Source organism: Podarcis erhardii (assembly GCF_964252035.2).
Source record: "Podarcis erhardii genome assembly, chromosome: 14".
In the NCBI taxonomy this organism is placed as follows: Eukaryota; Metazoa; Chordata; class Lepidosauria; order Squamata; family Lacertidae; genus Podarcis; species Podarcis erhardii.
Window position 1 is genome coordinate 18,150,127 of NC_138503.1, and position 26,944 is coordinate 18,177,070.

The 26,944-nt window shown below is 44.8% G+C and overlaps 1 protein-coding gene across 2 annotated transcripts in view; it reads right to left on the minus strand.

The window, feature by feature from the left end:
* MINAR1 (membrane integral NOTCH2 associated receptor 1) overlaps positions 1–26,737 on the minus strand; it is a 211,501-nt gene extending 184,764 nt beyond the window's left edge. Inside the window, exons 1-5 of one of the 2 annotated variants that reach the window (XM_081838836.1) lie at positions 26,662–26,737; positions 14,464–16,812; positions 8,776–9,030; positions 1,480–3,514; positions 387–1,144 (exon numbers count right to left, since the gene is read on the minus strand). In XM_081838836.1, coding sequence (XP_081694962.1) covers positions 3,317–3,514; positions 8,776–9,030; positions 14,464–16,761 — 2,751 coding nt within the window. In that variant the 5' untranslated portion in view covers positions 16,762–16,812; positions 26,662–26,737 and the 3' untranslated portion in view covers positions 387–1,144; positions 1,480–3,316. Of the gene's footprint in view, positions 1–384; positions 1,145–1,479; positions 3,515–8,775; positions 9,031–14,463; positions 16,813–26,661 lie in introns of those variants that run through there. The other variant, XM_081838835.1, reaches the window with a different exon arrangement.
* Positions 26,738–26,944: the final 207 nt, after the last annotated feature.

Sequence of the window (26,944 nt, forward strand, 5' to 3'; positions counted from 1 at the left end):
TATTGATGAATTTTTGCAAATAAACAGATGCAGCAATGTGGAGAAGTGAATTTAAAGGTAAAGGGAGCCCTGACCATTAGGCTCAGTCGTGACCAACTCTGGGGTTGTGGCGCTCATCTCGCTTTATTGGCCAAGGGAGCCGGCGTTTGTCCGCAGACAGCTTCTGGGTCATGTGGCCAGCATGACTAAGCCGCTTCTGGCGAACCAGAGCAGCGCACAGAAACGCCGTTTACCTTCCCGCCGGAGCGGTACCTATTTATCTACTTGCACTTTGATGTGCTTTCAAACTGCTAGGTTGGCAGGAGCAGGGACCGAGCAACGGGAGCTCACCCCGTCGCAGGGATTTGAACCGCCGACCTTCTGATCGGTTTAACCCACAGCGCCACCCACGTCCCTGAAGTGAATTTAGGATGGGAAAAATGAGAAAGCGAGAGAAATTGAAATTGACAGGATTTGCCCATCCCTACAAACACCATAGACTGATTCTGTGGTTTCCCCCAATGCACAGCCTCTTGTCACAATGTCTGAAGCAACCTTTAGGTTTTACTCATTCCATATCCTGGAAAGGGAGACCACCTGAAGAAGTGCATGAAAAGACACTGGCCAGCACTAAAAGAAACAAGCAGAGCAAACGTCATACGCTGAAATTTGCACACTCGGATCCAGACACTGGTTGGTTCACAGTCGTCATAGAGGAGTCATTGCTTCAAAAGGAGACATTTTGTTTCCGGGCTGATCTGAGCACTGTCAAAACATTACAGCGCATGGGTGCATGATATGCAGCTGTAGTTGGGGCTAAACAGCACCCACTATTTCAAAATATGAGGAACACTTACCACAGACAGCTGAAAGCAATATCCAACCCTAAAAAGAATGGTCCCATCTGCACTGTTCAATGCACTGCACTTCAATCATGGCTTCCCAACCCCAAAGAATCCTGGGAACTGTTGAGAGTAGTTAGGAGACCACTGTTCTTCTCCCAGATCTACAATTCCCAGAATGGTTTAACAGCTCATGCTCTTTCCCAGGGAACTCTGGGAAACGTAGCTTTCTGAGAGGAATAGGAATCCACAGTAGAACCACAAAAAAACAATGAACCTAAGTTAGGCCACATTCACACCATACATTTGAAGTACAGTGGTGCCTCGCAAGACGAATGCCTCGCAAGACGGAAAACCCGCTAGACGAAAGAGTTTTCCATTTTGGAGGTGCTTCGCAAAATGAATTTCCTATGGGCTTGCTTCGCAAGACGAAAATGTCTTGTGAGTTCCTGCGGTTTTTTCCCCTCCCCCCCTTTTTCTAAGCCGCTAAGCCGCTTATCTGCTTATCTGCTAAGCCGCTAAAAGCCGCTAAACCGCTAATAGCGCTAATCCGCTAAGCCGTCAATGGGCTTGCTTCGCAAGACGAAAAAACTGCTAGACGAAGAGACTTGCGGAACGGATTCTTTTCATCTTGCGAGGCACCACTGTACTGTGATACCACTTTAAAACTGTCATGGTTTCTCCCAAAGAATTCTGGGAGCTGTAGTTCATTAAGGATGCTGAGAGTTGTTAGTAGAACCCTGTTCTCCACAGGGTGGTTTAACAACCAATTCCTTTCCACAGAGAATTGTAGAGGCGAATGGGGATCCCATAAGACCTCTCAGCATCTTTCTACAATACTTCTCCCAAAACACTTGGGAGTTGTAGCCAGTGCTATTTCTACTCAAGAGTATATTCACCGAAGTTAATGAACATGACTAATGCAGGACTATTAATTTCAGTGGGTCTACTGAGCAGGACCTAGTTGGAGACAACTCTTGGTTTGCACGTTTAAGCATGCACTGAAAATACTGTATTAGTTCTAGATCTGAAAAACATAATGCAGGATTTGCACTGCCCACCCGATGCAGTGCTTTGTTATGAAATGAAATGTATTAAAACGACAACGACAACCCAATCACCACAAAACACAAATGACCCATCCTGTTCGTTTACATTCTAAAAAGGCACAAAATGTTTGTTGCGAAAGTAACATTCTGACAAACCTCCTCACAAGTTCAACAGAGAAGAGTGACAGGGGATCCAACCAATAGCCAGCCTCCCACTGCCTATGCACTGAACCGGCTAGATCCCGCCACCCAAACGTACATTGGGCATATGTGCCACATCAATGCACATGCACAGAGCTTTTCCACACAATGGAGGATCCTAATGGGTCCAAGACTAGCCCTCATGTGTCGGAGCTCCATGCGCAAACATCTGACACATGCACATGGCCTTTCTCATGTGTACCGATTGCACAAGTGATAGGACTGCACAGACAACATGCATGTCACCAGGAATTATGTTGCCTGTGCATAGATCCTTTCCTCTCCACACCAAGAAACCAACAGCAACTGTGCAAACTTCTCTAAAGTTACAACCATTCTGGTTATAAGCATTCCAACCATCGCAGAAGAACAATGGACACCTCCTGAATTTGTTGGATTTCGCCATGACTGGAACGGAACAAAAGAGCAACATTTGTACACCATTGGTGGAGGTAAAACAACAACAATGGAACCTTTTTTTGGCTGGAAGCACATGCCGGCTTTTTTTTTTGGAAATGTGATTATTAATGCAAGCAATAAAAAACCGTTTTGGATCTTTTTGGTCTACAGCAGATGATGCTTCACCAAAGTACTCAGTGATAACAAAGGAGGGTCTGAGGGGAAGACCTTGTTACAAAGAGCCCTTATCGATTCCAAATGTAGGAACGCACCCGTCCCATGGCAACCAATCTGCTTTCAGAACTGGACAAACAAGGAATACGTAACAGAACCAGCACAAAAATACATTCAGGTTGTTCATACTTTGGAGTGCAGTATCACTGCTCTTATCTGTCTGACGAGATGCACATTTGTACAGGATGGTTAGCAGTCAATCTAGATAACTTTAGTATAAAATCTCTCTCGGTACAGAGGAGGGAGAGGAACCTCTTTCTTCATCCACAGCCAGTCTTGCAAAATATTTTATCTTCTCTTCAAAGGGTGGGGGGAAAAGAGAGGAAAAGAATTCCACTTGTAATAACGTGTAAAAATTTTAACCTAGTTAGCGTTAAGTCTGCCAGGTGCTTTGCTATTTTAAAAAGACTCTTCTTTTTAAAAAACAAAAAAACAAAACAGAAACAGAAACAAACAAACCCCAAATGTCTTTACATGCTCCCTCGCTGGGATCGCTCAGCGCATCCTTCCCAGTTCACGGTTACAATTTTGCCATAAGGTGATTATTTAAAAGACTGAATGGAATATCTGGAGCAAATGTTACAGGATGGATTTATTCATCCATCGTCAAATTCACGATTTCATAGTACATATGGGAACGACAATGACAAGGATAACAGTACAGGCTGCGGCTGCAATCAGGGCAGCTATTTTGCAAACTTTTGCTCTTCTGAATTCAGCTTCTTTGCGCTTTAGTAACGAGTCATAGCCTGGGGTATAGATGTCCTCCATCCAGTACTCTAAATTGTTGGGGTTTAAAGATTCTTGAGTCTGGAAATTAAAAAGAAAAATAAAGCCATTAAGATTCTCTTTCTCTAAATTCCAGCTCTAAATAAGGATACGCACAACTTAGGCCACATCCGCACGATACATTTAAAGCACTGCTGTACCACTTGAACAGTCACGACTTCCCCCAAAGAATTCTGGGAAAGCGTAGTTTGTTAAGGGTCCTGAGAGTTTGCTAGGAAACTGCCATTCTGCTCACAGAACCACAATTCCCAGAGTTCCCTGGAAGAAGGCTTGATTGCTAAACCACTCTGGGAATTGTAGTTCTGTGAGGAGACTCTTCCTGCTTGATTCCCAGTAAGCAGTATTCTGACAGTGGAGGCAAAACATAGACATCGTGGCTAGTGATAGCGAAGCGGACACAGGCAAGAAGTGATTCTTCTTTGAAGCCATCTACAGACAAATCTCGGTTGCCAAACTTAATCAGTTCTGGAAGCCCATTCGGCTTCCAAAATGTTCGACAACCGGAACACTTACTTCTGAGTTTTCGGCATTCGGGAGCCAAAAAGTACATAAAGGGAGGCATTCAGGAGCTGAAGTATGACTGTACAGTCATACCTTGGATTACAAACGCTTCAGGTTGCATGTTTTCAGGTTGCACACCGCGCCGAACCCGGAAGTACTGGAACAGGTTACTTCCAGGTTTCGGAAATTGCACATGCACAGAAGCACTAAATCGTGCTTTTTGCATGCGCAGAATCCGGGCCTGGATTCTTACTAGAGACAAGGCCATGGACCGGGCACAGTCCACCACAGCTCGCCTCTCCATGTGGCTCCCTAAAGTGAAAGTGGTAAGATCACTTGCCAACTACTTGATAGACCTGACGGAGCCCAATTTGAGAAGAGCGTTTACCATGGCCCGTTTCCATTCTATACCCACGGCCTTCCTGCAGGGGATTTACTCTAAGACCCCTATTACTCAGCATCTATGTCCATGCACAATGAATGAAGTAGAGGACTTCATACATTTCTTTTTCTACTGCCCTATTTATGAGCTAATAAGAACTAAGCTCCTCCTCTTGATCCCGTCCACCATCACATCTAAGGAAGACTGTTTGAAATCGCTTCTTGTGGACGCAAATCCCCAAGTTACACGTGGGGTGGCAATCTTTATAGTGCAGGCCTTGAAACTCAGGGCTACTCTGATGGGGTAGTGTGTCCTAGACCTGGACCTGTCTTAATTCTTTTATTACCTTTTTAACCTAATGTCCCGAGCCTATTTTGGGGCCATTATATGCTTTATATACATTCGCAGTAATATCGCTTTGAATTTTGTTTGGCTCTAGCATTTTTATTTTTATTTTATTTTTTTATCCTGCTATGGCTGTATGCTAATGCAATAAAGGTTTGATTATTATTATTATTTGCATGCGCAGAAGCGCCGAATCGCTACTCATACATGCGCAGACACGGCACTGTGGGTTGCGAACACTGCGGGTTGCGAACGTGCCTCCTGCACGGATCACGTTTGCAACCTGAGAATCCACTGAATATAAAAAGAGAGTGTATTGGATCTGCTGAAAAATTCAGGCTGACAGGCAGCTTCCCAAAGATGGCTTCCTCTGTCGCCACGCTCTCAAATTTGCAACAAACAACGAAACAAAGCTTATTATAAAGTGGCTGCCTCACGCTCCCCTGTTGCAACGCTTCCTGCTCTTAATTCGGTAGCCTCTCTAAAAACAGACTGCAAGATGTCCTTAAGTCAAGTCCTAGCAACACCTTGTGACTGAAATCTTCTAACCCCTCCAGTCTCTTGGGTCTCAGAACGGCTGATTTATTCCTGAATCTTGCCACCTGTGTGTGACAGAAACTGCGAAAAGCATCTGGTGGTGGTGGGGAAATTACTATTTAAAATACAACTCATGTGTAAAATTCTGAGGGAGGGCAGGCCTGCACAACAAGCGACCCACAGAACCGAAGGGAGCCTACCAGCCACGTAGGCCGACCAGACCTGACACCTGCATTTGTAATCCTCGGTCAGTTGCCAACCATAATATTATTTGCCAGCTCTGAGGCTCCTGGGCCAGGTGGTGTGGAACAGTCAATTTAGCTTCCCACACAACATCTCAGACAAGAGCTGTTTCAACACCAGGCATCGTGGGAAATTAAAATGGCATCTGGTGCTGATTTGGAGTGTGACTACTGACCGCCATATGCAAAGTCCATTTGGGTGCTTCTCAAAGCTAGAAGGGAGTATCTTATTAAAAACAATTAATATATTAATTGAAATCAGATTGGTAGTTGGGTTCCTACTGAGGGCATCCGGCGAGCCAGAATGACAGTGACGAGGGATTGAGGAATGCAGTGATCATTCTGTGATATTACGGCAGGGAACAAAGCTGCATTGTAACTTTTGAATAAATGAGTTTTAACAAACAAAAACAAAACAATCAACATTTTTAAGCAGCAGCAGCAACTCTGCTACCTGATTTGCACCTCTCCAGTTGGTCAGTTTCTAAAACAGATAACTGACTGAACGCTACAACCCTAGTTATAATATGCATGACGTGCTCTGAGGATTTAGAATAGGCAAAGTGAGAGATGGGGAACTTGTTGCACTGCGATTTGCTGCTAGACTGCAAAATCCTATCTAGCATGGACTTGTTCCATTGCTCTCCTGCTGCTGAGGCTGTCATGGAGTAAGAGACGGCTCCTGATCTCTGTGGGAAGCTTGCTACATTTCCATACTGCGTGCTGAGAAAGGAAACCCCCTCTAAGCACTGTAGCATAGAAGCCAAGCAGTTGGTGTGAATGTGTTGAGAATGGGTTGTGAGTGAACTTAGTGTGGGTGGATTTAGAGATCTAGTCAGCTGTGCGCCTGAGTGTGCAAATGGTCCAAAGTAATACCAAAACTAGAAGGGATCAACATCATCATCATCATCATCATCATCATCATCATCATGATTTTATTTATACCCCACCCATCTGGCTGTGTTTCCCCAGCTGCTCCGAGTGGCTTCCAGCACATATAAAACATTAAAGAACTTTCCTATACAGGGCTGCCTTTAGATGTCTTCTGAAAGTTGTGTAGTTCTTTATCTCCTTGACATCTGATGGGAGGGCGTCTCACAGGAAGGTTGCCCCTACCAAGAAGGCCCTCTGCCTGGTTCCCTATAACCTCACTTCCCGCAGTGATGGAACCATCAGAAGGCCCTCAGTGTTCAACCTCAGGGACCAAGCTAAATGATGGGAGACCCAATCATTGCACGCACCCAATTCGCACACATGTAAGGCATGTTCAGGTGCACACACAAGGCCCACCCCAATGTCCTTGTGTACATTTCTTCTCTCTGCTTGGCCCCTGAACTTGCCTGTGTTGTCCAAGGAACCTCTCTGTGTGGCTTCTTCTTGTGTTCCTTTGAATGCTAGTAGAACTCTCTGAATGATCAAGGACCAGGGCATGCGGAAGACTGTGGACTGAGTGGGGGCAGGCAATGCACACAAGGACATTGGGCATGCAGCCAGGATGTGCCCCAATCCACACTTGAGATCATTCAGGTGTTCATGCGAACACCTGCACACACCTTACATGTGTGTGAATTTGTCTGAACATGAGATGAACCTGCTGGATCAGGCCAATGACCCATCTAGTCATCCTGTTCTCACAGCCCCCCCCCCAGATGCCTGCAGGAGGAAATCCTCAAGTAGGAGCCAAGCACAACAGTGCTCTCCCCTCCAGTGGCTTCCTGCAATTGATATCACTGCATTATTGCCTCCGCCCCTAGACGCAGGGAATGTGATTTAAACGGCTCAGGACTGCAATACCTCAAGGACCACCTCTTTCCATATGAACCTACTCGGACCCTGAGATCATCTTCTGAGGCCCTTCTTCATGTTCCTCCTCCTCGAGAGGTCAGGAGGGTGGCAACACAAAAACGGGGCCTTCTCTGCAGTGGCTCCCCATCTGTGGAATGTTCTCTCCAAGGAAGTTCGCCTGGCACTTTAATTATACACCTTTAGGCGCCAGGCAAAAACGTTCCTCTTGAACCTGGCCTTTGACTGATCTGATTTACATCCTACACACTTTTTAAAATGCTGGCTCTTTTTGGGGCGGTTTCATTGGGTTGTCGTTTGTATTTGGATTATATGTATGTGATCCTTTATGTCAGGCTTCCTCAACCTCGGCCCTCCAGATGTTTTTAGCCTACAACTCCCATGATCCCTAGCTAGCAGGACTAGCGGTCAGGGATGCTGGGAATTGTAGTCTCAAAACATCTGGAGGGCCGAGGTTGGGGATGCCTGCTTTATGTGAACCACCCTGAGACCTTCAGGTATAGGGAGGTATAGAGATTAATTAATTAATTAATATGGGAATGGGCCCCGCCCACTCCTGGTATGTAGACCCTGACCACTTCCTCCCGAGGAAATGCAGCTCATAGGAAGAAAAAGCTCCCGCACCTCTCAGATACAGGTTTGCAATCCAAACCTACCACACCCTCCAACATTTCTTCGTTGAAAATAGGGACATCCTATTCCATAATAATAATAATAATAATGATAATAATAATAATATTTATACCCCATCCATCTGACTGGGCGGCTACCGATATACAGTGGTGCCCCGCAAGACGAATGCCTCGCAAGACGAAAAACCCGCTAGACGAAAGGGTTTTCCGTTTTTCGAGGCGCTTCGCAAGATGAATTTCCCTATGGGCTTGCTTCGCAAGACGAAAACTTCTTGCGAGTCTTGCGAGTTTTTTTCCTCCCCCCCCCCTTTTTCTAAGCTGCTAAGCCACTAATAGCCGCTAATAGCCGCTAAGCCGTTAAGCAGCTAATAGCGCTAATCCGCTAATAGGGATGCTTCACAAGATGAAAAAACCGCTAGACGAAGAGACTCGCGGAATGGATTATTTTCGTCTTTTGAGGCACCACTGTATATAAAAAACACAATTAAACATTAAACATTTTAAAACTTCCCTCTACAGGGCTGCCTTCAGATGTTTTCTAAATGTTGTATAGTTACTTATCTCCTTGGTTCGGGGGTCACATAACTCCACACCCTCCAACATTTCTCCGATGAAAATAGGGACGTCTTAAGAAAAAGCGGGACATTCCGGGATCACATCAGAAACCAGGATGGCTTCTGTAAATCCGGGACTGTCCTTGGAAAACAGGGACACTTAGAGGGTCTGACATACTTACTGACAATATGAATCTCTATACCCTTCAACATTCAGGTTTCCCCTTCTTTTGGGTAGGTTCCACTTTGGCACAGGCCACCCACGGTGGAAACCAACGTGACTCACTTGTAGATCCAGAGCGGCCAATTTTCCTTTCTCGCCCGAGTTTCTCGTGTATTCCTCAATGGTCCACGACGGCTGAGCCCGCTTCACTTCTGCCAGTTCCATCAGCCGCATGTCTGTGTAGAGGGGGTTGGTCTTCATGTGCGACTTGAGCGACGCCGGGTAAGGGTGGGGGCTGAAGACTTGCTCAATCAAGAATCCATCTTTGGGTTGCTTGGAGTGCCTTGGGGCGTGTGGGGTTTCATATTGCCTATCTGCCTGCAGGGAGTCATACAAGGAGTTCAGAGAAGGAAAGAAAGGAGTTTTGTGCTCAACAACTCAGTCAACTTGGCTGCATCCAGATGGCTGTTTATTCGATTCATTTTTAATTTCATTCAATGTGTTTCTATGCCGCTTTCCATTCAAACAAATCCGAAAGCGGCTTGCAAACAACAAATGGCAATTACATAATATTTTTGTGTCAGGGGCTCAGGAGCAGAGGCACAGGAGAGGGAGGAAATGGAGAGCGAGGGGGAGGAATCCGAGGGGAGTGTAGGCGGTGACAGTGGTCAGAGGGATTCCATGAGCCTCTCCAGCGAATCGGAAGATTCACAGAAGGGAGCGCCGATGGCCAGGGCAAGGGGGGTGCCAAGGGGGAAACCCCAAAAGGAAGGGGCCAGCGGGGACTCCCAGAGCAGCAGTTGGAAATCAGGAGCAGCTTCCCCACCAGAACGCAGTGGGGGGGGAGGAGTCCCAGGCATCGGGACCAGTGTTCTCAGCACCAGCGAGAGGAGATGAGTCAGGATTGACCACGCCTCCATCGGAGAGCGGGGAAACGGTCAAGAGGAAAGTTACCGGCTGGGCGCGCGCGCCAAGTTCAAATGTACAGGCGAGCGGCACAGCAGGTAGCCCGGATAGGGAACCAGGTCCTAAAGCCCGCCGGAAGGAGGGGCAAGACTCAGGGGGGTCAGCGTCAGAAGAGTCCAGAAAGGATGAAACCCCAGGGGGCAGAAGGACCCAGAGGAGGAAAGAACAACGGAAGAGGTGGAGTAAGGCTAGAGTCTTAAACTGGTGTCTAGGGGGCGGAGACTCAGATGGAGCTTCGCCGGTCTAGGTTCTAAGACGTACAGTTGCACGCTGCGGTTTGGAAATGGAAACTAATCTTCAATAAAGACTTTTATACGTTATTACTGACTAGCGTTGGTCCTCTGTGAGCTGGGACCTAGAGGCAACTCTGACATTTTGAATAATATTTATTAAAGTTTCAAAAAAAAAAGTTACATAAATGAGAAAAGAAAAAAAAGAGAACAGAAAATACAAAATACAGAAAAATAAAAGCAATTTAAAAACATTTCCTTCTTTCCATGTCTTGTCTTTCATTTACTTGTTTCCCTGACCTCCTCACACCTCCCTTTTTTGTATTCTAGTTCAATGAAATATTTCAGTAAATCCTTTCCAGCTTGGTTTTTATCCTAATAATTTATCTTAGTGTACTATAATTTTACATTCTCATTTCACCAGTTAAAAAATCAATTTTTACCTAATCTTTTATATCGTTTCTGCTAAAACCACATTACTTCATTCCAACATCCTTCTAACATTCCTGGATCTTACAATGTTTCTGTAAATAAATTTTAAATTTTTTCCAATCTTCTTCCACCAACTCTTCACCTTGGTCTCGGATTCTGCCACAAATGGCAATTACATAACAGAACATCACAGGTACAGCACAAGTCGTATTATATATCATCCATAAAATGGTTACCATATGTATTACACCTAGAGCTGGGTGATATATCAATATATCATTCAAGACTGGTTTGAAGTCCATATTGTGATATTGGTTTCATAATTTTTTATTGTGAATCACGATGTGTGTGTGTTCTGCGATGCGCAAAAATCACGATGCAGGAAAAACCATCCACACATTCTGCTATATCACTATATCATCTATATCACTTTCTTTTTTCTTTCTCGTCCTGTGATGAGGCTGCATTTTAACATTTTTATATTTTACTGTTTCACTATTTTAATGTTGTATTTTAATCTTGTTTTTAAGTTGTATTCATTCAACTTGTTTTCATTATTGCTTGTTAGCCACCCTGAGCCAGGCCTTGGCTGGGGAGGGCGGGGTATAAATAATAATAATAAAAATCATGATGTTTAGCTGCTGTTGAAAACCAGATATCGCTCAGCCCTAAATACTACTACTAAAAAATAAGCTAAATACTACTATTTTCATACACACACACACACTTCCCCGCCAATTCAGTTCATCAAAATATACATACACATCCATCATTCAGGACCTTGATCTAACAGAAGTACAACAAAGCTATACTTTAACTTATTGGTTTATTCCGTTTCCCCAATGTTTCCCTTGCTGTTTATTTCTGCATTATACACAACGCAGAAGCCACTTATGGGGAAACTAATGGAATGCAGTACCTGTTTAGTGCTCATTTCTGTGTTATTTGATTGCGGGGTGGGGGGCACCATTTGCAGCCCTTAACCCGGAAAAATTGTGGGAGTAAAGTGGCAAAATTTGGGGCAGTACACCAGCATATAGTTCTTTCCTGCCATTATCATGGAGAAACAGAAGCACACATGTAGCTTCTGTAGAAACGTTGTCCAATGATGTTGGTTGTGTCACACCATGTCTAGTGGTATGAATGAAAGTCAATGCAAACATGCTGGTTTATGGGTCAATAAGCTACAGTTCCATAACACAACAGGTACTGCAGTGTGAAAGGAACATTAGAGAATGGGGCAGTAGCACTACTGTTATAATCAGGAAAACTAATGCACTAAAGGTGAAAAGGAAAAGGACCCCTGGATGGTTAAGTCCAGTCATAGGCGACTATGGGGTTGTGGCGCTCATCTCGCTTTTCAGGCTGAGGGAGCCGACATTTGTCCACAGGCAGCTTTCTGGGTCATGTGGCCAGCATGACTATACCGCTTCTGGCACAATGGGACACCGTGACAGAAGCCAGAGTGCATGGAAACACCGTTTACCTTCCCGCCACAGCGGTACCTATTTGTCTACTTGCACTGGCATGCTTTTGAACTGCTAGGTTGGCAGGAGCTGGGACGGAGCAACAGGAGCTCACTCCGTCGCGGGGATTTGAACCGCCGACCTTCTGATCGGCAAGCCCAAGAGGCTCAGTGGTTAAGACCACAGCGCCACCCGTGTCCCATGCACTATTCCCCATTTCTGAATGCACCCCTAGTCAACCAGGAATTTCATGCAGAAGAGCTCATGAAACTCCATACAGGTGAGTCGGTTGGCTGGCTAGGGAGGGTTGATTCCCTCCATCTCTTCCCTAAAACTCTGCCTCCTATGTGCGGAAGGAGGGAAGTGACTCTGAAAGTGACTAGGAACAGGGTAAGAAATACCGTTCACATTTTAATATGAATCTACCAATTTTGCGGGGACATGGGTGGCGCTGTGGGTTAAACCACAGAGCCTAGGGCTTGCCGATCGGAAGGTTGGAGGTTTGAATCCCCGTAATGGGGTGAGCTCCCATTGCTCGGTCCCAGCTCCTGCCCACCTAGCAATGCGAAAGCACGTCAAAGTGCAAGTAGACAAATAGGTACCGCTCCGGCGGGAAGGTAAATGGCGTTTCCGTGCGCTGCTCTGGTTCGCCAGAAGCGGCTTAGTCATTAGACTGGACCTAATGGTCAGGGGTCCCTTTACCTTTACCTTACCAATTTTGCACCTTCTGAAATAATATCCAAATTGAAACAATCTTCTTTGCATTTCTTGAAATAAAATAAAATAAATTCTCAAGGCACCTGACATAACTAAACAAACAAAGAAAACTTCTACAGTTCAAAACAGGATAAATAACTAAAACAAAACCCATAAGCATAATAGTATACACAGGAGCAAGCAAGGCTTTAATCATTCATAAAAGCCTTGTGAACGAGAAAGACTTTAAAGCCTGTTTAAAAACAAGAAGAAAGTTATTTGTATAAGTTATTTAATATACTCATAAAGTTCTGTACCGCTCAACCAAGAAGAAGGATCTTCTTTAAAATGCCCACAAACTACAAACATGTTACACAATGTGACAAGCACATGTTACATACTCTCTTAATCTTTAAACCATCCCTAGTTTCCTCAAATCACACACTACAAACAAATTTTTCCCCTGAAAAACCACCCCAGCAAAATCTATGAAAGAACAATGCACAGAACCTGTCAGCAAGCTGAAGTCTCTCACCAAATGCTGAATTCATCCAAAAAAAGCCATTTCTTCTCCTGTCCATCTCAAATTCATCATGGGCTGCCCTCGAAGCTGTCTCTCCTATGCTGCTGAGTTTCATATCATTCCGCTGAGACACGCTCAAACTGTAAGTCGTAGAACCTACTACCGCCCTTCCAATTTCTCATCATAAATGGAGGAACACGATTCAGTCAACACACATACCCCTAACCGATGTGGCTCTATAATTAAAAATAACAATAAACATTCATTTCCCTCTCGCAGTTCTTTTCTGTCCTTCACATATCCGTGTTGGCATGTTCCAACTGACCTGTCTGACAGACATTCTCACTCCACCCAACTTTCCTCCACCTAACCTTCTCTCACAACAAGTTCGTACTGAGCATGTGCAAGGAACAACTGTATGAAATCCCATTGACCAACACTGGCCACAATAATGCCTTTATGGTTTATTTATTTTTAACCCAATCTACAAACATATTACACTACTATTCGACAAAAGCACACTCTCTAGGCATTCCTTTTGACCTGACAGAAAAGATGCAGTACAAATGGAGAAATATTTCTGGAAAAATCACCTGAGCAAAATCTAAGAAATAAAAACATAAGGTACCCATCAAGAAGCTGGTATTTTGTCTAGGTTTTTAAAAAACTTCTTCAGGATAAGCCATTTCTTACCCCTTCTACCCCAAATTTGGTTTGAACCATCCTGAAAAATGCTTCTCCTACACTGCCCAGTTTCAAATCAGTCCGATGAACCATTTTCTAACTACCCCCTGGAAATCTGACTTCTCATTATAATGGTGGGATTTAATACAGCCAGTTTACTCTTAACATAATGCCATGAGTGTGACCCTATAATTACAGACTAACATCAGATAATAATAATAATAATAATAATAATAATAATAATAATGTCAGAATACAGAGATATCTAAACAGAGGGAGAGCACATGTGAGTATACACTTCTTAAAGGCATTTCTCACCAATAGGTGAGTCCTATCTGTAAAGAATTAACATGCAAACTGAACTGTCAGATGAACTATACAAGTCTATTTGCTTTCAGGTTAGCTCAGTTGGCCAAGGTGGCGATTTTGATCCCCGTACAGATGCATATTCCGTACAGATGCATATTGGACTGGGTGATCCATGGGGTCCCTTTCCAATTCTATGATTCTAAGTATACCATGTAAATTAAAAAATCTACATTTTGGGGCAGCTGGTGTTGTTTTGGGACAATCTCAAATGATACGATCGGTGTTGTTTTTAGACTGCAGCTCCTTATGTATTCTGGATATTGCCGTGGGGAAGAAAAAAACAAGTGGGTTAAGAAAACAGACGGAAATTCATTAAAACAATTCTAACAGTAGTGTAGTAGTAGGCAGATGTTGTAATCCTCAGAGCCTTTCACGAATTACACCAGATCCTTTTCATGCAGTCAAGTTAAAAATATAATTCACTGAGCAGAAATTGAAAAATTACCTCTTTGGATTTTCTGTGCCAGTCTTTGTTCTCGCCTCCACCCCTGTCTTTCATATCTTCCTCCGTAATGCCAGCTTGGTTCGTATATGTGATAGCTCGCCAGTCTCTAGGGGAGTTAGATATACTAGCTATCTTGGATTCTGTGGCACTGTTTTCCTCTGTCAGTGACCTCGAAGACCTCTTGGTGAACAAGCTTTTTTTTAAGGCTTTGACCCGGAGGCTTTCGCTATTGCTGCCACTGGCATCCGAACAACACCAGTCCGGATTATTCTCCAGTTTGCCTCCATGCGAAGAATTATGGCACGAAAAGATCCTGGGCGAGGTACTTTCTTCAGACTGAACCTCACTGGTCAAGGAATTGAGATCCAGTTGGACGCTCACTTTCTCTGGCTGCTGAATCTTTTGATCCAACTTGTTCAGCTTCCCCAGGACTTGGGAAATTTCATCCCTGACGCTGGAGAGAGACTCCAGTTTCTTTTCGATTTCCCCAATCCTTAGAACCAGTTTGCAGACGCTGGTTTTCAGCTCGTCGTCTGTGCCGCTGATCTCCAGGCGCGAGACTTTTTCCAGCTTGTTGCCGGCATTGCCGTTGGAGATTTTAGCTAAGTGGTGTTCAGGGGAGCTTTCGCAGTCCGATTTGTGTATCTGAGAAAGCGAGCCGGTGCTGTTGTAACACGATGACTGCATCACCCCGGTAGACCCACAGATGCTCATGTCATCCAGAAACCGGAAGATATCGCTGATGTCGTCGCTGACAATTTCAGAGTCGTCGTCGGACTGCTTAAGAGAATGTCTCTCTCCGTATTTATTCTGACTGGGGTGGACCATCTCTTTGCACTTCTTGTGTTCCAGCCCCTCTTGGTCTGTCTGTGTCCCAACACTGTTTGTTTTGTCAATGCTCAGAAGCTGGATGGAGGTGCAGTTAATACTCTTGTCTTTAAACTTCTTCATGGGCTCGTGCTTCTCCACCTCCAAGATGGAGGGGATGTCTTTGGGTTTATGCCCGTTCGGTTTCATGGCGTAGCCAGACTGCATCATTGACTGCTGATCCTTGGGGTTAAGATAAGGCTGGCGCCTCTCCGTGGCTGGGAAATTGGAAGGCTGGCTGTTTGAACCCTGGTACCGTGGATTCTCTTCAGACTGTTTCCTGTTGAAAAAGGACCTTTCAAAATCAGGTACTTCTTCGGTGTTCAAACTCCAGCTTTTGACCGGCCACGGAGTTTGTTTGCTTGGCTTCCCCAGCCACCGTTTGGTTTCTTGCGGTCCGAGAACGGTCGTCGGGCCAAAGTAAGTAGAAGCCTGGAGATCGTCTAAGCTTTCATGCTTGACCCTCCTTTTATCAGGCACAGGCGAATAAATTGGGTTCAAGTATTGACTGCTGTAGGGCATCTCAAAACTGTGGTTGAAAAATGCCTGCTTGGAGGTCTCTTTCCTGCCCGGAGGTTCGACGAGCTCGTCTTCTGCTTTGCTAGTGGGCGACATTAAGCTGGGCGAAATGGTTATGAGGTTGTGGAAGTCCTCCTTGAAGATGTTCCGCTTCTGCACGCACGACTGCATCACAAAGGGCTCGTCGTTCGAAATGAACGCCTCCTTGATGCTCCCGCTGATGGGCAAGGAGTCCTGGTCAGATATAGACTCGGTTTCGAGGTTCATGGGGAAATATGTGCTCTGCATTTCGCAGGGGGGAGAGCTGGCAATGGTGTAGGACGCCAAGGCCTGCAGCCGGTCGAGGGAAGCCGCTCGCCCTTTCATCTCCTTATTGACCCCAAGCAGAAAGTTGGGCTCGGAAGCAGGTACGAACTGCGGGCAGTCCTTGCAATCCCCTTTCCTGCATTTGGACGACCTCCTGTTCGAATACCCCCTGTTAAATTCTCCATCCCTCAGCTCGCAATTGAGCACGCAGTCCACCATATTGCACACTTCTGTGTCCGATCGGCAGGACTCCAGAGACTCTTTCTTCCCCATCTTTCCCCGTGAAACAGGAAGCTTCTCCTTGGCCACCCCGCCGTTCATCTGTATGAGGTTGAATATCGTCACAATGTCTGCCGCAACCATGATCTTCTTCGACTGCTGGTTGTTCACGCTGCACCTCATTTTGTCCTTGAACAAGGTGGCGGGGAAATTAGGGTCCAGGCAGGCAGTGTAGAAAAGCACACTCCGCAGCTTGGCCAACTGGGACAGATCAAACCTAGCACATAGCGATTTGCAGAGATCCTGATAGGAGACAGAGTTTTGTTTGGTATCCAGCTCCTCCAAAATGTTCACAAGGAACAGAGAAGAGTCCTGACTGGTTTCCATGGCTGGTGGAGATCAAGCTTTGCTGCTTATCCCAGTCGCGTTATTCCAGTTCTAAAAGAACACACAACAGGAAAGAGAAATAAAGTAAGCTGTGTTTCGTAAGCCACCTAAAATCTCTAAAACAAAACAGCAACTTTTTAAATACGGTAATAAGAATAATGATCACACTTTCTTTTATTCATGTCATTAAGTGTTCTATGGGTTGATTTTTTCTTTTAAAATGATGTACACTAAGAACACGAGAAGCTATACCATGTCATCTATCTCAGTACAGTGGTACCTTGGCTCTCAAACACTTTGGTTCACAAACAACTTGGAACCCAAACACTGCAAACCTGGAAGTGTGTGTTCCGGTTTGCAAACTTTTTCCCGGAAGCTGAACATGCTCTGTTTTGAGTGTTACACTTCCAATTTGAGTGCCACGTTTCCGTTTTGAGTATTAAGCTGTTTTTGCTATTTGTTTTGAGTTTTTGTGGCTCTTTTTTGTTTTTGTGACTGTGTGGAACCCAGTTCAGCTACTGATTGATTGAGTGATTGTGTGACTGCAGTACACTGTTTATTGCTTTCCTTTTATGGATCAATGGTCTCATTAGATAATAAAATTCATGTTAAATTGCTCTTTTAGGGGTTGTTTTCAAAAGTCTGCAATGGATGAATCCATTCTGCATTACTTTCTACGGGAAAGCGCGCCTTAGTTTTGGAATGCTTTGCTTTTGGAATGGACTTCCAGAACGGATTAAGTTTGAGAACCAAGGTACCATTGTATTTCTCAGTCACACTGTAGCAAACACTGGGAATTCTTTTGTTAATTCCTATTTGTGTTTGTTTGTGCCCTGAGTGACTCACACCATCCAATAAACAACGATATAGCAAATTTAAAAGAATAAATAGCCACAATTACATACAATCATAGAGTTAATGCCTCTGATTAGTAGTAGGGAAGGGATATAGCTCAGTGGAAGAGAACCTGCTTTGGTGCAGGTTCAATCCCCAACGTTTCCAGTTGGGTCTGGGAGAGGACCCTGGAGAATTGTTGACAGTCAGTGTTCACAATACAGAGACCTCTGCTCCCCTCACAGAGCTACAATTCCCAGAGAGGAATAACATTCAATCCCTCATCTCTGGAAGAATAAAAGAGGATGCCCCTCTAATACATCTCAGCACCCTTAACGAAGTTCCCATAATTCCTTGGGGGAAGCCATAACTAGTTAACAGGCTGTGGGGAGAACATTGAAGCCAGTCAATGTGTGTCTCATTCCCTGCAGCTCCAGCTGACCTCATGCTGGGTGCAGGGAATCACAAGACCAGGCAATAATCGTGATGAGGGGGACACCGCGAAGCCAGCCAATGCCTCTACATAGCTCCATCCTTATTTCAGACATCATGATACACAGGTATATTGTATCACCCAATCCTAAATACCGAGTCCAAATTGGTTCATGTGTGAGGAAACACAGAGGCCCTGAGCTACAGACGGCTTTATAGGTCAAAACCAGCACTTTGAATTAGTCCAAAATATAATTGGTAGCGATTACAGCCATGCCAGGATTGGTGTTATGTCCTCAGAATACCTTACCCCAGTCAGCAATCTGGCAATATGACTGCATCAATTCCCAAAATTCTGAGAATTATAGGGACAGAACTATCTAAATTGTATAGAAATTTATTTACGTATGCTACTATAGCAGCAAGAATGCTACTTGCCCAAAAGTGGAAAGGAGTAGTCCCAGCAAAGGAAGAATGGATACAAAAACTTATGGAATATGCAGAAATGGCGAAATTTACTGAAAGAATAAGAAGTCAAGATAACAAACTTTTTATAAAAGAATGGAAATGGTTCACTGAATATTTACAGATAAATTGCAAACAGATAAACAACATTAGCAGGATTATTGTAATAGCCTGCAGTTTCATAAGAATATATATTTTAAAGTAGATAATTAAATGAGCAAATTAAATGAAGTTGGACAGTGCTTTTTTCTATTAAAAACAAAAAGTTTAGGTGTACTCTCATTTTCCTACTCAGATTGAAATACTGCCCCTCAATGAGGCCAAACTTAGATTCACAAAATGTTTAAGGGTATGCGTACCCCTGCATTCCCCCAGAAAAAAAAGCACTGAATATGGATCTGCAGAAGATGTTAAAAAATAAATTTAAGGAACTGCAGAAAGAGGGGGAAGGAAGTCATACTTTGAAATGTTAATTTGATTGTAATACTAATGAAATGCACAAACTTGGAAAGTATAAATAAAAACTTTTTTAAAAAAAATTGATTGCATCAGGATGTTTTTCAAGATATGCTTTACTAACATGCTTGCAGTGTACGTACGTCTCAGTAAAACTGCATCAAAGGAATCTTGACCATACATCACCTTAGGATGACTTTCCCCAGCGTTTTATCAATGCCCATGGGGAGCGAGGGGGAAATGACACGAGCAGAAGAAAGGCATCAATACCTACAGCCTTTTTTCAGGAAGGGCCATGCATCCTACTCTACAGAGGGCAGTCCTGTATTTGAAGGAGTCTTCTATCTGAAGTCCTGTCTAGTTGACAGATTAAAGGACCATAAGAGTGGAGAGGAAGGGCCTTGAAGTTGCCCATCAACAGCTAATACCTGAACAGCAAACTGAGCAGGCATGTCTCTTGCATTTCTATTCAAACTGTAGTGATTATTTTTCATATTTGCATCTATCCGTATAAATTAGCGCATGCACATTTTTATGCAGCCTGTGTCCCGCCTTCGTCCATTTCTTTCAGCGATTCGTCCCCTCTGCTTTGTCGATCTCTAAATGGCCCAATTCCAAAATTAATTGTGGGGATTCTAGCTGAAAGCAGAATTCAGGGAAGGTGGATCTCAGAGCAAAGCAGGTAAGCCGGAAAACAAACACACCAAGGAAAGGAACGGCGTGTCATTCTTACAGGATACTCTATAGCAGGGGTCAGCAACCTTTTTCAGCCGTGGGCCAGTCCACCGTCCCTCAGACCATGTGGTGGGCCGGACTATATTTTGAAGGGGAAAAATGAACGAATTCCTATGCCCCACAAATAACCCAGAGATGCATTTTAAATAAAAGGACACATTCTAAGTGGTTATGTAAGCTTTCAGAATACTTAGAATTAGCCAAATTGACAGACATAATAAGATCAAAAAAGTGAAGTAAAAAAAAGAATGGGAGTGCCTAAATGAATACCTCAAAAGTCAAGGTTCGAGGACAGAAATCTGGCTGAGTCTGGAATAACCTTGTGAAGTGAAAGGATAAGAAGGAGGGATTTATATCTAGATGTTAGGATAGAGATGATAAGGAAAACAGGAAGACACAATGAGAGATAAAGGAGGTGCTGTGGGATTGGTGGAAGTCAAACTTTTGTTGTTGTTGTTATAGTGTTTATATTATTAACTTGTAAGATATGGATTTGTTTGGTTTTTTTAGTTGTTGCTTTTTTAGTTTTTCAAATATTGGTTTTTGTGTGTTGTGTATTGTTATTTTTTGATATTTTTCGTGTTGTTCTTGTTGTGTGGAAAATACTAATAAAATTTATTTATTTATTTTTTAAAGGACACATTCTACTCATGTAAAAACACACTTATCCCCAGACCATCCACAGGCCAGATTTAGAAGGCAATTGGGCCGCATCCGGCCCACAGGCCTTAGGTTGCCTACCCCTGCTCTATACAGTGGTACCTCGGATTAATAACTTAATTCATTCTGGAGGTCCGTTCTTAACCTGAAACTGTTCTTAACCTGAGGTACCACTTTAGCTAATGGGGCCTCCCACTGCTGCCGCACCGCCGGAGCACGATTTCTGTTCTCATCCTGAAGCAAAGTTCTTAACCCGAGGTACTATTTCTGGGTTAGCAGAGTCTGTAACCCGAAGTGTCTGTAACCTGAAGTGTTTGTAACCCAAGGTACCACCGTAGTATGAATCCTTTGACTGGGGCCTGACCTTGAGAAGTATGTGCGCCCTGGGTGTCATCCTGAAGAGGGGGGTGACATTCGGTGTGCCCCCCCCCCCGCCTGCGACTCCTCCAAGCCCGGCGAGCGGCAAAGCTACGACTCTCCACCTTCCCCTGGCTCTCTGTACGGGAGGATCGCGCAGCCCCGTCAATCGGCCTGTGGGTGGATCGCTCCGCCTCCGGGCGCACGGCATGTGTGCCACTCCCGGTGCCAGAGCACCCAGCTCTGCCCCTGCTACTGCCAAGGCATGAATGCTGCCCACCTCCCCTGCCAAATAAATTTACCGGCTTCTGGGGCTTCTCTGTCCTCTGTCTTACATGGGCCTGCTGGGGATTGAACCTGGAACTGTCTGCATCCAAAGCCGATGTTCTACCACTTCAGCAACGGCCCTTTCCCAAATCTCAAGCAAGTGAGTCAAGCAATAGACTATAGAAAAAAGCAAAAAAAAGCTCAAGTGCTGCTCTGACCTCCAAAGATAATATGTATGTTACCTTTGCATTTCTCGCATTGCAATTAACTTGGGCGGTTTTGAACAGCTGGGCATTTAAATGCCTTCCTAGTCTTCCTGCCGAAGACTCCTGTGTTAGCTCAAAAGCTTGCAGAATTACACATCAAAAGAGGTTGACTTAGCAAAGGAAATTCTCTTATCTGCTCCATGCCACGTTCAAGACGAAATGCCTTGTGACTGTTCAATTAACAATAAAGGAAATGCTTTGTCTCTGAAGAGAGATCAGTCTTCCTCAGATTCAATTTTCCCAACTGGAACAAAGCAATCGCACTGCCGTGAAAACGCACACACAAGACCACCACCTGACAACTTGCCAGAGTCTACCGGGGTTGGTCTTTAGGACGAGCTACGGGCTCACTACCGATCAATCCTTTCATGACCTCTACGAAAGCAGGTTGACTACACTTCATACTCCTTGTGTGAAGGTGGAAAAAGCCTTAGCCCAGCATTTCAGCTGTTGGGAGATCAGACCGTGGCATTAATCATTCCATTTTACCTTCCCAAGACCACCTTTTCTGAGGCAATGAGATTATTTTGTCTTCAAAAAAGAAAAGCAACACAAAATTATCTTTAAAAAACCAAAAACACCCTGCAGGACTAGGCAATATTAAGGAAACCTTAGCCAATATGCATGACATACATTACTTTTTCGATGCAAAATTCCAGCATTTCACTGTGTGGACAGAAATAATGCAATCACCTTCAAACAAGCAGAGCTAATACTGTGATACTAGAGAAGCATCTCTGATTAAAAATTTCACTCTTACTTTGATCTTCAGGGGTTTTTTTTTGCTATTGCATAATATTCACCCATCATTGTTTGAGAATTGCTGCAACTCTTCAGAATCTGGCATTTGAGACAGGTGGTCTTAAAACCAAGAAAAGCATACTTGGGTTTCAGATCATTTAGCCCCATTTTTGCCATACTGTTACTAACACTATTATCAATATCGCACCTTGTAGGGGAACTTTTGCCACAGAAGGACGCCCAAAGCAGTTCACAACACAGCAATACGGAATCAAATTGTAGAAATCACTGGAAGGACAGATCCTGAAGCTGAGGCTCCAATACTTTGGCCACCTCAGGAGAAGAGAAGACTCCCTGGAAAAGACCCTGATGTTGGGAAAGATGGGGGGCACAAGGAGAAGGGGACGACAGAGGACGAGATGGTTGGACAGTGTTCTCGAAGATACCAACATGAGTTTGACCAAACTGCAGGACAGGAGGGCCTGGCATGCTCTGGTCCATGGGGTCACGAAGAGTTGGGCATGACTAAACAACACAACAACAACAACAAGGCTCAGAGGCAGTGAGTGACTGGCTCAAGGTCGCCCAGTAAGTTTCATGGTTGAGCGGGGATTCGAACCCTGGTCTCCCAGGTCCCAGTCTGATGCATTAACCACTACACCATGCTGGTTGAATAGTGTTGGACGGTCAACCTTTCTTTCCAGGGAACTTTAGGAGTTGTGAGAAGAATAGGGGGCTCCCTGCAGCTCGCTTAACACTCTATAGTTCCCAGGATTCTTTGGGGGAAGCCATAACTGTTTAAAGTTTTATAATACAGTGGTACCTCGGGTTAAGAACTTAATTCATTCCGGAGGTCCGTTCTTAACCTGAAACTGTTCTTAACTTGAAGCACCACTTTAGCTAATGGGGCCTCCTGCTGCAGCCGCGCCGTCGCTGCACGATTTCTGTTCTCATCCTGAAGCAAAGTTCTTAACCTGAGGTACTATTTCTGGGTTAGTGGAGTCTGTAACCTGAAGCGTCTGTAACCTGAAGCATATGTAACCTGAGGTACCACTGTAATGCTTTAAGTTCACAGCAGAGATGGGGCCTGGCAACAGAATCTTACTTCGGTGCAAGTGATGGGATAGCATACTGCATGACAAGTGAAGGCAGCAGGTTAGCTTTAAGGGGCAGAGGACCAACCACAACGGCAATATCTCCAACATTTCACTGCTTCTCCTTGCTTCCCAGCATCTGCTGCCTGAGGTGGCTGCCCCACTCCGACCAATAGTAGGGCCGTCCTTATTTGCCATCAGTCCTTATCTCCAAAATTCAGATTATGTTAGTCTGTGGAACCAAAATAAAATTGGTATTGTAGCACCCTAGAGATGGACAGTGCGATCTCAAGCATGTCTGAGCAGAAGTAACTCCCATTGTGCTCAATGGGGCCTCCTGCCCAGTCACTGTGTTTAGGATTGCAGCCAAAAGATGTTACTGCAACATAAGCCTTTGTTGATGACAGTCCACTCTGCCAGATACACGGAGCGTTCTCCTCAGTTAGGAATACACACAGCACAGAACCAGTTAGAGTGTCAGACGAGATGAGTTCAAATCCCACACTCGAGCCATGAAGCTGATTGGACGACCTTGAGCCAATCACCACCCACTCTCAGCCTAACCTACCTCACAAGGTTGTTGCAAGGATAATATGAAGGGGGGGGGGAAAGAACCATGTAAGCCAACTTGAGCTACCTGGGAGGAGAGATAGGATATAAATGGAAGAATAAATAAATTAAATAGCCAAAACAACATGCGTTTAAACAGTGAGTGGGTGGCATTCAACCATGTTTCACCCAGTGGCATTAATCAACATGACTCCGTTAGGTCCATTAACTCCAACTGGTCTACTCTGAGTGCAGCTTAGTTGCGTTGGGTGGGGTTGCTCCTGTTCCTAGAGAGTCCCTTTTATGCCATAGCCTCTTGGTCATACTATTTACAAACACACACACATATACTGTATCCATGAATAAGGATACAACAGCCAAAGCATTTCACAAAACAAGCCCTACACAGAAAACGTATGCCGCAATAAACCTCAAGTTTTGCTAGGGGGAAGCTATATAAATTAAGCAGGTAAATAAATATGGGGAAAGCAAAATGTTACTTTGAAATATTTCTCTCGGAGGCTGAATTTTACCCTGGATTGTTTTATTTGATGCTTTAATGTGTTGTAAAATGTTTTGAGATCCCCCCTTTAAAATATAAAGCAGTACAGGAATGAAAGATAATAATAATAATAAAATTCATTGAGGAAAAATGGTGCTTAGACATTCTGTTGTGGCAAGTGTAACCTAGGTTTGAGGTACCATTTGGTGATTAGCTTATATATCTGAGTTTCTAACACTGCCTTTAAGATCCCACAAGACTCTTGGCTGTTCTCCCAAACGTGATCGAAACAGCCTGGGTATATTTGCTTAGGAAGAAGCCCCATTAAAATAAGCATTAATACTTAGAGTAAACATACAAAAGACCAGGCTGCAAGCCAGTTCTTAGACCTGACCACTCCGTGGCTTCACATGTTGCCAAACAATGCCCCTGCCCATTTGCTTTCTGAATCGGGAGAGAAAAAGAGAGGAAAGCAGTTAGGAGGCAGAGAGCCCCATGCAGGCTCACTCCAATCCAACCTGTCCCATTCTCTTACAAAGCGAGGAGGTGGAGGGCAGGGGGTTGAGTTTTGCTTCCAGCCAGCCTTGTGTGACACACAATGGAACACAATGCCAGGGCCACCAGCTTGTGCTTTCAGCTTCTCTCCAAATCCCCACCCCATGGGGCAGGTATGAGATACTTTGCTGGCAAGGCGCCTCCTTAATGTGATTTTTATTCACTCTCCTCAAGCCAATGGGGAGCTCGGGGTGGTGGTGAGGTGAGGACAATGCCCTGCAGCCTGGAAGCAAAAAGCAATGCAATTTGCTAGAGGCTTATTCATCAGCAAACAATTTACTGCAAGTCTGCATTCTCCGCAGCAGGAGAAAAGGGGAAGAAAAGCAAGCTTTGCACAGAACAACACTCGGTGGATCTGCTTCCTCATCTCTCCCATCAAACATCCATCACAAAAAAACATAGGTGGAAGCCAAGGAAGTTGTGAGGTTTATGTCTCTCCTCTGATATAGGAACGGTGATAAAAAAACCTCTATATAAACCTGGCTTCCTACACAGGAAAAAAAAGGTTGTGCTGGCTTGATTGCCATGTTGTCAAACACACCGCCTCTTACACGACTGAACACACACATTCCAAGAAGGATGCATTGTATATCCACACAGCATTCCGTCCTCTCTAGTGCTTTCTCTCTGCACAAGTTCAAAGAATGCTTAATGCCTTACAGAACACTTTAAATTAATACCTGTTGTTATTGTGTTATGCAACTAACCCCCTGTATTAGGTAAGTGATCTACATGTGTGGGGAGGGTGGGGGAAGCAGGGCAAATTATGATAGTAAAAAAACACCATAATAAAACCTCACAGAATGTTATGATTTGGTTCCTGACTCCCTCACACCCTGAGAACAATCCTTCCACAATCGCTGTCACAGATATACACAGTTTCAGCACAAGAATGACTCTCCTGCCCACACAGATATTAAAACATGGTCACCTTAATTCTGTGTTGTTGTTGTTGTTTTTAATATTGAGGATCTGCAGCATGGAACAAGTGGAAAAGCATACAGTCCCACCATAGATTCCAAAACATTGCACCCCCTCCTCCCTGAAGCCCATTTCCCCGTGTTTCCATTTCACAAAGCAAAACAAAGATGACTTTGCCAGAATTGACTATCCCATCCACAACAGTCTTTTCATTCCTGCAGCCAGGTTCTTTTGCAATGTTTACCCACTCATCCCAGACCTCTACAGCCCCCAAATTTTTGCCTTGATTTCTGGTACTGCCATTGCCCATCCGGAAAGGCGGTGGCGGCAGGGTTTGGGTTGTTGTTTTTCTCTTGCCATCAACTTATCACCAGCCTCTGCTGGGATCCTACGGAACTCAGGCAGTCAGAGAAGTATCACCAACAAAAGCTGAAGTTGTTGCAACAATTTTGTATCCCCCTCCCTCTCTTTGCCTCCCTGGGAGTCTGAAGCACCAAGAAACAGCAGGACCCCACTTCACAGCTCCATGGGGAAGCCAGGATAAAAAGAGAAAGAGGTTGGCAGGAGCCGGCAGAGCCAGCCCGGTGTTCCTACTCCAAATCTATTCCGTGTCAGTTGAAAAGTCTCCCTACTTGATCTAGCCAGACTCAGGCTTGGGTGGCTCGATCAGGAGGGAGGAAATGGACTCCTGTACCTTTAAGAGTGGGGAATTTCAGCAGGTATAGCTTTTCTCCCAGCCCCATACCTGCCAAAATCCTCTTTCCAAAATAAACATCTATAATAGGCAAAGGATCCCTTCATGAATACCTCTGTCCCCCTCTCCTCGCCAACTGGGGGCCCTGGCCTTCCCACACGGCTTTTCCTTGACACTGTCCTTTTCCAACCTCTCCCAAATTTCTCTCCCCTACTTTATAAATGCGGTCTGGGGTGGGGTGGGGTGGGGTGGAAGGAGGGAGGGAGGGAGCACTCCTCAGGAAAGCAAACCAAGCCTTGTCCAAGCCAACTGTGGCGGTTTGGGCTATTTACGCATTTGGATTTGCAGGATCCCGGATTCTCTCTTTCTTACCTCAAAGTTGTCTTGTGGCGGAGTTGGGGAGGGATGATCGGCGCCTGCTTCTCCCCCCTCCCCTCCCCTCAATGTCAGGGTCTTCTTCTGCCGCGGTTCTTGCAGCCGGGACCTTGCAAGGAAGGAGGAGGAGGAGGAAGAAGGAAGAGAGGAGGGAAAGCGGAGCGAACGGGAAGCAACACCCCCCCAGCAGAGCCCCCCCCCAAGCGTCGGTTTGCAATCCAATAAAAAAAGGCAAAGCAAGAAAAGGCCAGCGCTCCTCCGGCATTGGAGAGGGGGCACA